The sequence below is a fragment of the Argiope bruennichi genome, chromosome 3 (assembly GCF_947563725.1).
Source record: "Argiope bruennichi chromosome 3, qqArgBrue1.1, whole genome shotgun sequence".
Lineage (NCBI taxonomy): Eukaryota > Metazoa > Arthropoda > Arachnida > Araneae > Araneidae > Argiope > Argiope bruennichi.
The window spans coordinates 94993325-95005358 of record NC_079153.1 but is presented as its reverse complement, the minus strand read 5'-3'; the positions used below and the strand labels follow the sequence as shown (position 1 = coordinate 95005358).

The 12034-nt window shown below is 31.8% G+C and overlaps 1 protein-coding gene across 1 annotated transcript in view; it reads left to right on the top strand.

Annotated features, from left to right (window-relative positions):
• LOC129963533 (zinc finger protein 236-like) overlaps window positions 1-12034 on the top strand; it is a 39153-nt gene that overhangs the window by 18358 nt on the left and 8761 nt on the right. Inside the window, exons 6-8 of the mRNA XM_056077972.1 lie at window positions 6099-7786; window positions 8040-8219; window positions 11428-11600. Of these exons, the coding sequence (XP_055933947.1) occupies window positions 6099-7786; window positions 8040-8219; window positions 11428-11600 (2041 nt within the window). The remainder of the gene's footprint in view (window positions 1-6098; window positions 7787-8039; window positions 8220-11427; window positions 11601-12034) is intronic.

The following is a 12034-nucleotide window of genomic DNA, read 5'->3' as shown; positions in this document are numbered from 1 at the left end:
TATATGCTTTAGAAGAACGAATCCAAAAAAGACGACAAGTAGAATCTGTATTTGCAAAATCCACAGAACATTTCTAATTCAGCGAAGAAATCTAGTGTACTTTCTTTAGTTTCTAAAACCGAAATTATTAAGTTATCTGGAAAGATATTGTTCAGAATATTTCCAAATTCTTATGTGGAAATCGAAGAAACTACTTCTCAGAGTACAGTAGACTCCCGATTATCCGCGCCTGGCGGTTTTTTTTTTTTTTTTTTTTTTTTTTGCTTCCAAGCAAAGAGAAAATGTTTCCAAAGCAAGAAGCAAACACAAATGACTAATTCTTCAAAAAGGTGTAGTTTTACAGTTATGCTTTTGTAATTACATAATACATTACAGTATTAAAACAGTACATATGTATTAATTTTTCTGTGCATCCTTGACGCCTCTCGTAAGTATAAAGCTCTTTTCTGTTTTCATTAACAAAATACATTTTAGGTTAGTTTTGAGTGATATACTAAAATATTAGGCGTTAGTTAAACATTTCCTGCTGTTTATTTTACGTTTTATTGTACATAAAACGATTTTTCAAAGTTGGAATGACTGTTTTCTCTTTTGCTATACCCGTTTTTAGCTTTTTTCGGATTATCCGCGATTTTTGTTATCCGCGGTGGCCGTGCCACCCAATTCCGCGGATAATCGGGAGTGTACTATAATGCTTTTTTAAAAGAAGCCATGGGAAAATCAATTCATAAGTTTCTTGAACACCCTGAAGAGAAATTTACAAATCCAAAGACACTGAAAGCTGAATTTTCATTATTTGAGGCAGCGAATAAAAAAACAAAAATCTTAGATTTGTTATTTGATGCCAATAAAACTATAAAACCAAGCTCATTAATTAGTGAACGAGTATTTTCAATTTCAGGCAATATTGTGTCCAAAATAAGATTTAGCCATCGTTCCGTCGATATTTTACGTTTTTTTAAAAAAATTCTATTTTCTTAGAAGAAATTAAAATTAGTTAAAACAATATAAATATTATTCAAAATTTTTGTTTAAGTTTTCGTTATTTTGTGTAAATAATATGTATATGTAATCTTTAATTTTATTGAATTTGATATTGATTTCCTTTTTTGTTATTTTATATAACTTAAAGAAAATATTTTTCCCTATTCTATTTTTTTTGACAAAACTTCGAAAACCGGGTATTTTGAAAATATGGAATTCGAAAACCGGTTTTTCGAAAATTCGGTTTTTGTATAAACCCTACTCAGTATATCTGCATTAGTAATTTTGTATGTGTTTATGATACAAATGCAAATTAGTTTATAAAACATTTATATAACCAGTCTCCTAATCAATAAACTAATTTTGTCATTTGTGACATTTATAGCATTTAAATATCCTCTCAGTAATTACTTCCCTTCATAATCTTCATTTTTGTGTAAAACCTCAGAAACACTATTTCACTGTACATTATAGAGGAAAGCTTCAACAAATTTCCCATTCCTTAATCATTGTGCTAATCTCACTTATTTTTATTTTATATGAAAACATAATCTTTTCATACTTCTATTTTTAAAAGATTTCACAAGACGAAATCAGACAATAACTTCCACACTCAAAAGTGGACTGATTCAACACTTTACAAGTATAACTAATCAATCAGACTGCTCCATGTTTATTTTACTAGTTTAAAACAACATTTTAGTATTGCAATAAAATAACACTGAAAAATATTATAAAACATTTATTATTAGTGATGGAAACTATTTATTTGGGATGATATATTGTATTTATGGATCAAAATCTATTAAAAACTCTACAGATTTTAATAATTCAATGAGAAGAGATTATGAGTATGTTATGTATGTAGAATTTTGTAATTGTGATGAGTTGCGTGCTTTACATTTATCCAAAATTAATATGAAAGTGAAGGAAAAATCTCATATGTAACAGTGTAGAAAAATTTACCCATTATCAACTCTCAAATATTTTGATAGATGTTGTCTTCTTTGAATGCTTTAGAAAAATGCTGACCACACACATTCCATCAGTAAAATCATCCAGGGTTTTTCAGAATAGAAGAAGCAGAAATTCGTTGTCAGTATATGTGTTTGTAATTTTTCAGTTCTGACAAAGAAGACAGATGCGAAAGTGCATTAGTGAACACTGAGTTAAGCAGAAAGTATCACTTTAAATAATTGTATATTATCTTCCATAGAAAATCAATACTACGGTCTTTGCCATGAATGTATTTAGCAACTCACATATATTACACACACTATAGTATTGTTTGGGAAATACAAGCTAAGATTTTAAAAGCAACTGAAATGGTAAATCGAAAAGGATACTTAGACATTCCGATTAAATGCAGTGCATTTTGTACAAAAAGAAAAGAATAAAAAATAAACAGTTTGATTTTTCATAAACTGTAAATTTGAAAAAAAAAAAAAAAAAAAAACAGATGTGTGACAGCTTTTACAAATGCATCAGCACTTTTGAAGAATTGCAGAGTATTTTTATTTAATTTTCTATGATTAAAATGTATTGTACTATGAGCTTTTTCTATGGAGTAAAAGAAAAAAAGCAGTACTTAGAAAAAGAAGTTTCTTACATAGAAGGCAAAATTAATAAACTGTCACAAAATGCTATTGAAACAGAAGATTTTTCATTCTTGGGAAAATGAGCACCAGGCATTTAAAGAAAAATAATAGAGAAGCACAAAGATTCATGAGATGCAGAATCTGAAATTGTCAATGAGAAATTTTTAAAAAACTTTAAAATTAAAGTAGCAGTAATAATAATGTTTCTCTACCTTATTCTTTTTTCTAAGCTTATTATTTCTGTTATAAGTTTTTATATCATCTAATTTTTTTTATAAAAGAATTAGCCATTTCACATTAGAATATTTCCTTTAATATATATATTGTTACAAAATATTTCTTCTACAACAAATACCGCCATTCAATTGTAATGACGCAGCGCATTTAATCTCTAATAGTTCAGCAGCTTGCTTGCTGTCTGATCCTCTCAAATCTGTTTACTCGTCGGCGACTCCGACCACTCGCACACACCATTTCTGACGATCCACACGACTTCTCCGCAGCTTCAGAGTGCTCGTCTTTTATAGTTCCGGGAGGCGGGGCTAGAAACTGCAGACTAATCAGGGCGTACCTGGGTGTATCTCTGTTATTACTGGATGGATCATGCAACTTCTCGAACTTTCTGGTATTATCCATTTAGTCGCCAAACTCGCCAAATTCACCGCCAAGTCGCCAAGCTCAGCACGCCGTGCCGGATAGCAAAATTACAGATTTGTAACATTGCTCTCCTCTTCAAAGACTGACGTCCCGGCAGTCCCACTTCAATCCAACAACTGGCGTAGGCTTCCGAATGATGTGACGATGTTGATGCGTTTGGCGACTTCCGCGCTTTCGAAGATGACACCATTCACTAATTTGGCGGCGACCAAATATCCATCCGAACCTTCTCAATTCTTTTGACACGGACGTCTTCGTCGTCTCGGACTGTACACCCAGACCCGATTCCGCTCCCTAAAATGCAGGATGTCCCATGGAGCCAAACATGATATCGCAACATGACTCTCCGAAACGAACTCTAGCCAGGATGGTCGGTTGGTCACTTTCAACTTCCTCCGTCAAACCAATCGGCTATCAGGATTGTCCAACAGTGCCCTCTGGAGTCCACTTGAAAGCCAGGGATTCAACTCTGTCTGCAGAGCTTTCACGGGAATACGTCCACCTCTTCCCGATCCCTTCTCGACACTCGAGAATTCTCCGTAGCTCTCAACGCAGGATGTTCCAAACAGCGCATCTGCCCCTAGGGGAAGGGCTCCTCTGCGACGACATAAGTTTTCCGGATACACAGAAGATTCCTCGGCTCCTACTTGTATCACACTCCTATACAAGTCCACAGCGTAGCCGAATTCTTGAGAGAAATCGAGGCCGAAATTACAGGGATCAGCGATTACAGCCACGTAGTCTTCATCCATAGCACTCTGCAAGGAGTTACTAAGAGACTTGCAAAGAAGCTGTTACCTTTAACCTCTGGGATGAATCCATTCCGAACAGGGTCGCATTAACACCTGCATCCATAGGCATCGAGCACGGGTGGCCACTAACAGACCCGTCCAAACAGAGTTCATCTTCTCCATCCCCAAGTGTTTGCTCCTTCGATTCCACTTCAAGGGACTCATTCGGAGAAGCCTGTTTCAGCTCTGCAAGTATTTGACAGTCTCCCTGTTCATGTATCTCCTTATTGAACTTTGGTTTATCCTCCGGATGGCTAAATTTCTCTTCAATGACACCGGTCTCCACTCGATCTTCAGTCTTTTCTTCGTCCACTTGGCTCTCGCCATTTCTCTCAATTTCTTCTGTGATATCTAGGACATCTTCGATTTTGTTACCTTTATCTTCTAAAATTTCTTTCTTTAATCTATTCTTTATTTCTTCATATCCGGCTTTCAATTCATCTTGTCCTTTCTTTATCTCTGCCATCATGGCAAGTAACAATGCGAATTTTTCATCCATTTTTCTGGTTCAAGGCATACACAGGAAAGTCCAACTAACCCCACTTCTGACACCAAATGTTACAAAATTTTCCTCCTACAACAAATACCGCCACTCAATTGTAATGACGCAGCGCATTTAATCTCTAATAGTTCAGCAGCTTGCTTGCTGTCTGATCCTCTCAAATCTGTTTACTCGTCGACGACTCCGACCACTCGCACACACCATTTCTGACGATCCACACGACTTCTCCGCAGCTTGATGGTTTGATGGTTGGGTTGACGGGGCGCCTAGCCCCGGCAGGGGCTTATCCCCACTTCTCCGCAGCTTCAGAGTGCTCGTCTTTTATAGTTCCGGGAGGCGGGGCTAGAAACTGCAGACCAATCAGGGCGTACCTGGGTGTATCTCTGTTATTACTGGATGGATCATGAAACTTCTCGAACTTTCTGGTATTATCCATTTAGTCGCCAAACTCGCCAAATTCACCGCCAAGTCGCCAAATAGTCGCCAAGCTCAGCACGCCGTGCCGGATAGCAAAATTACAGATTTATAACAATATATATATATATAAATTTGTCAGATTAAAATTTTAAAAATATTTTTTAAGTAAAAACTATAATTTATTATTAAAAAAATCTCATGTTTAGACAATATGTGGATTTATGTATCTATGCATGTACCAATTTTTTTTTCGAAGTAGCTTAAGAAATGCTTAATTTTGGCATTTATTTCTCACTGCACACCCTGATAAATTACCAGCTTAATGATTTATTGTTCTTTATATGATTATTTTCGCATTGATTAAACTGATATCTGATTGATCAAATAAAAAATAAATGTGAAAATTATTTATAATAGATTATTTTAAATAATTAATTATCTAGCTAAAACCATTAAATACAGTAAGAATAAGTAAATGAATAATTAGAAATTAAAATTCACAGAATTTATTGAGTTAGTTTTGATTCCACATAATTTTTGAAAATGAAATTTGGAAGGAAATCTTAACCATATGCCTGAAAACAATTGAGCCTATTCCAACAAAATGTTCCATAAATCCTCTGTTTGTGCTGATTGATGATAAATGATTGAAATATCCATTTTGTAAATTAATATTGAAGACTTTTAATTTAAATATTATTTTAAAAAAGTAATAAAATTAAAGTATTTAATGTATATTCAATAAATTTATACATTCCTATAAATACAAAGTTTGGAACTAAATTTTATTTAAAATAGACGTAACATTTTACTTCTGAAATTTTTCATAACTGTTTTGTTTATTCTAAGACATTTAATTATTAATCAATTTTCATCTTTGGAAATGTATCTCTCTATTAAACCGTATGCATCTTATTACATATTTTTGGCAACAAATGAAGTGTCCTTTCATAATATTACAGCATGTTCTTTAGAATTAGTATGTAGGTAGAATGTTTTATCAGATTTAGCCATGACTCATGAAATTGTGTTGATCATGCTCTTTTGTTGATTCCATTTTTTAAATCCTTTTTCATTTTAGAATGAAAATAATAAGCTCTACTTTCTTATTTACGAATTCATTATTTTTTTCGCTTTTTTTCTTTTAAGGAGAAAGGCCTTATAAATGTGATATGTGTGAAAGAGCATTCAACCAAAAAGGAGCCTTACTTATTCATAAAATCAAACACAGCGGAGAACGACCATACCTTTGTGAATTCTGTCCAGCTGCATTTGCACAAAAAGGCAATCTTCGGAATCATATTCGGCGGGTACACACTTTAATGACTATGGAAAGCAATGAAGGCATTCACAAATGTGAGTTGTGTACTTGTGTGTTTCGAAAGTTGGGCAGTTTGAATGCCCATATGAGTAGAAGTCATTCAGTTTCATCTGTAGCCTTCATAGAATTATCTAAAAATAACAGTGCTGCCGCCGCTGCTGCTGCTGCTGCTGCAACTCAAAATGTGTCTCAAGTAATGAATCAACTCATGGAAATTTCTAAAGAAAATACAACACCAGAAAAAAATAAAGATAAAATTGAAAAAATAGCTGTAGACAACAATGTGAATGCTGATATATTACAACAAGCTCTAGAAAATAGTGGTTTAACCTCGAGCGAGCAACAGGCTGGAGGATCTAAACCATACGTTATGACTATGACGGATTCAGTTACTGGCGCTCTGCGAAGACATATCATGAGAAATGTTGGTGGAGTTAGATGGTATCAATGTGTTTATTGTAGCAAGGAATTTAAGAAACCCAGTGATTTGGCAAGACATATAAGGATCCATACTCATGAAAAACCATATAAATGTGATCTATGTTACAGAGCTTTTGCTGTCAAAAGTACCCTTAATGCCCATATTAAAACTCACACTGGTGCAAAAGACTATTCATGTGAACATTGCAAAAAATTGTTTTCTACCTCAGGGAGTTTAAAGGTTCATTTGTTATTGCACACTGGTGCCAAGCCGTTTGCTTGTGGACTGTGTAATAAAACTTTCCGTACATCAGGACATAGAAATAGTCATTTGGCTTCTCATCAGAAAGAAAAAAATTTAAAACGGCTTAAAAAGTCTCTAAAAACTGGAAATGTGACTGACATCAGTGTTGCCAGTATTCCCCTACAGGAACCAATACTTATTACAGATGATGGTTTGGTACAGCCAGTATCAAAAAGCAACCCAATGTATTCCCAACTAGTTCAAGCTAAGCAACAGACTTCTGAAAGGCCCTATCCTTGTGAAATTTGCCAGAAAGGCTTCAAAAAATCAAGCCATTTAAAGCAGCACATACGATCACATACGGGGGAGAAACCATACAGGTGCTATCAGTGTGATAGAGCATTTGTCTCTAATGGAGTTTTAAAAGCTCACATGAGAACTCATACTGGTACAAAATCTTTTGTGTGTGGTATTTGCAATGCATCATTTACCACAAATGGCTCACTTAAAAGACACATGTGTATACATAGCAATGACAGACCATATATGTGTCCCTATTGTCAAAAAACTTTTAAAACGTCAATGAATTGTAAAAAACATATGAACACTCACCGTTATGAACTTGCTCTTGGAATGGCTTCAGGTGTTGCTGTTACAGTGATATCAGATGGAACTTCTTCCAATATCCAGTTCCATCCAGAAAAAGATATCACTTCAGAGATAAATGAAGTTCAAAGTACTTTGACAGATGTTGTAGATGGAGTGGAGGCTATGCAAGATGATGAGAATCAGCAGAATATTATTGTAACTGATGTTTTTCAAGTTGATCCTAAGACAAGTACATCGAGTTCAGTAAGTTGTTCTTCTATATTTATAACTCTAAAGAATTATTGTTAAAGAAATTGAATATCAATATTAAATTTCAAGATATACTTTATTATACAATATTGAAAGATGGAACTGATATATTTTGATTTTTGACAATTGCATTGAACTTCAATAAATTTTTGATAACCAAAAGCAAGAAATATGTTACAAGGCTCCATAAATCAATTTTAATCATTTTATCAAAGTTATTTTTAAAAAAAATTAAATGTGTTTGCAGGTAGTTCTGACTTCAGTCAGTGAATTTCCCCAACATCTGAGTCAAGAAGTATTTAATACTCAAACAGAAGTGATAGAAGAAGCTGAAATTGTGCCTCAATCTGAAGCATTTGAACCAAGTCAAACCAACATATTTTCCCTGTCTGATTCTGATTTTTCAGGAAATCATCTTTCTCTACAGGTAAGTTATTTTTGACCATATGGAATATTTTGCAACAACTATTTGTGCTTTTATAAAATTTTTCTTCTGAAAATTTAATACTGAATGTTATTATATGATCTTTGGTTATTATATGGCTAAGATTTTTTTTTATGAATTTTCTCATTTTTATATCTGTCTATTTGATGAAAATCTAATGTTTATTACTAGTGTTATACAAGATCTTTAAAAGATCTTGGAGTCAAGCATAAGCATACAAAAACAAGTCAAATTTTAGAGTAGAACATGGGATAGCAAACAAAGCAGCAACAGCTGTGTGTGTGCGTGCGTGCATGCGTGTAATGATATCTCTTAATCTAAATTAAATCTTAATTAATTTCCTAATTTGTATCTTAATTTAACCTGTATTAACTTCATTCTAAAATGTTCTCTTATTTCCAGATCCAATTCTACCTTTTTTATTTAATTAATGCTACAGAAGTTCTGTAAAAATGCATAAATCAGTGGTTCTCATACTCCAAATGAAGGGATTAAAATCTGTCAATCTAAACAAATTCTTTTAAAAAACACCAACAATTCCTTAACGTAACTTGCCATGTGTAAAGAAATTCCTATCAGAATTTCATTGTATATAATCATCTGGAAAAATATTTCTGTGGATCGTTACTCTTTTATTCTTGTGCCTTGCTGTAGACTGACGTCCCTCATCGCTTCTTGCTTGTACATAAATTATGCCTCCTGGCATGGAATAAAAGCGAAGTTTAAAAATTCTAGTTTCTTCTCTCTTTTTGGCCATGGCTCTGCTTCAAAAATATGTATTTACATATATATAAACTAGAAGATGCACCCTTTTAGCTAGGCTATTATCCTGGCTACAATATTTCAGATTATGATTGTTGCAGATTGAGTAATTAAAGTTGTAGTAAAAAATCTCATACATATTGGCAAAATGATTAAGAAATAATGAAAAAATATTATTTACTGAAACTTAAGATGTAACTATATAGTGACATTAGTGTAATTAGTGATCCCATAACTGCATAATGTTTATGAACAGTGAAATTTTGACTAATCATTAAAATCGAATTGAAACAAATAGGGTTATACAAACAGGAAAAAATATTACTAAATACAAAATAAAAAAAATTGCTGAATATAAGGAAGAAAAGAATTCAATGCAATCCATATTTTTGTTCATCAACACTTCCAGGTTCTTATCGGGATAAAATACAAGTTTTCATTATAAAAACTAATTATTATTCATGTTTACATTAATTTTTCAGGCACATAAAAAAATAACAGACAACCAGCGATAACAAAAGTTGGTTAAACACCAAAACAGTATTATGAACATTGATAACAACTATTATATAAAAAGGTATTAAAAAATAAACTTAGTTGATATGCATTCGGCTAAGTATGTATGTGTGCGATTGTATCATTCAAGAAACATAATTAAATTTTTAAAACTGATATTTAAATATATGCACTCAAAAATGATCTGAAAAATAATTCATAGTCATGATAACAGAAAAAAAATTGAACATTTCAAATGGATATACCTTCTCAATTCGATACCTTCTCTGGGAATGTAATCACATCACATGAAAAACCACAAATGGTTTTGGAATTGTACCTGCAACATGAAAAACGCTGGCTCTAGACAGGGACTCATATCAGAATAAAAATAATTTGTAAGAGCAGAGAAGCTACGGAACAACAAAACATTCAGTTTCACAAATTATTAACATGTGTTCAATATGTAAAGATGGCTTCATATATCAGTAGTCTTTTTAGTGATTGCACTGTATTTCATTAAGGAAAGGTAACTATAGTAACCATCTTAACAAATTTGAGCTCTGTGGGCAACAGAAATTAGATTTCTCATTAGAATAGTTGAGCACCTGGGGTCTTATGAAATATTTACATAATAAAATAGGTAAGGGGCAAAAAAAAAAAAAAAAAATGATATGTGATTTAACTTCTTACAATTTAGCAAATCTGCACCTTTTCAAAATAGGATTTTGAAGTCAGGTTCCACTAACCCTAAAAATTGTATACTTGAGTACTTTTAACAGGTATATTTTAAATATAAAAAAATATTCATGTATTGGATGAATATTTTTTGGACTGATTGCATGTTTGTGTAACATTCAAAAATTGGTTGTTATCTGGATATAGCCTTAGTTGTATTTTTACTTTTATTATATTTAAAATTATAATTTTTGGGGGGTGGAGGAGCATTAAAATAAAATAAATTTGTACACACATGAGTCAATAGTCTTGTTGGTCTATATTGACCGATAGACAGTTCTAATGTTTTATTACCCAATCAGAGTAGTCTGTTTGAAACTATACTCTTTAATAAAGATGTTATCTCCTCTGCACTTGCATAAAATTGTGGACTTTAGACAAACCATGATTGTCATGAATATTCAGATGTTTGTTTTCATTCTGTACATGAAATTTGTGTTTTTCATTTTAATAAAAAAAATCGAATATGCATTTGGACGTGTTTTGTTGATCGTTTGAAACCAAAATTTATCGCAGAATTAGAATTTTAGAAACAAGACAAAATGTACTAAATTTCATTTATTTAAGTCATTGCATTTTTTGAGTTATTGCATTTATATGAAAAAATATACAGACCAATAAACTGTCAAACTTTTGAATGATTTGATTCAAAATATAATCTAGATAATAAAACTGTGTTTCACATTTCATTGATATATCTCATTTCATTTTTGAGCTATTGTGTTTATATGTATATGAAAGTATAGACCAATAAACATCAATTCTTTGAAGGATTTGCTTAAAAATTTAATAAATATCTACATTTTAATGCAAAATCTGTGTACCAAATTTCATTGATATAGCTCTTTGCATTTTGAAGCTGTTGCCATCACCTGCATTCAGATAGCCAGATTTCCTATAAATAGATTTGGTTCGAAATTTGATAGAAATCTACAGGAAATTTTACAGACCAAATTTCATCTATATAATTCATAGTGTATTTGAATTATCATGCTCATAGATGGATAGACAATCATAGTTCCAAAAATGTATTTTTCAGACTCGGAGAGGTCTGAAATGTAATATTTTTCTGTATACCTGATTAACCTTATAGTTCAATACTCCCAGTATAGCATTATATAATTTTGTACTTATATGTAATTTAAATATATAGTTATAACTCTCTATCTGAAGGTTTTAAATTCTGTTTTTGCAGCCTGAAGGCGATGATTTCGTTACTACTAATTCACCAATGCCTGAAACTATAATTCAATCAGATGTTCCAAATGTTGAACAAGTTATTGAATGTACAGTGGAATCTACTCAAAAGAAGACTGAAAAAACAAAAGGAAATGGGGCTAAAAAGAAAAATCAGAAACGTCCTTTTATGTAAGATTTTTTTAATGAAATCTTAATATGAATATTTACATTTATGATATATATATCAAAAAGGTATCAAATTTTTTAAAATTCACAATTTTTTTAATAGAGATCACTTATTTTTCTACTTTAAAATGTTTTAGTAATTATTGTTCTGGGGTATTGAATGTTTAAACTGTATAAGTTTAACATGAATGTTTTCTTAAAAAATGAATACTTCATGTTTACAGTTGAATTATTATTATTATTATTACTCATCTTTTGTTATTTTTATTTAATAAAAAAACAAATTGTCATCTTTAGATCTAATTATAAAAATAAAGGTATACATAGAATTACAGTTTACTTCTTAGAAATGGATTTCTATTCAATCCAGCATTTTATGAAACTTATAATAATAAGTTTCATGAAAATATAATAATGTTTCATTTCATGTGGAAGAA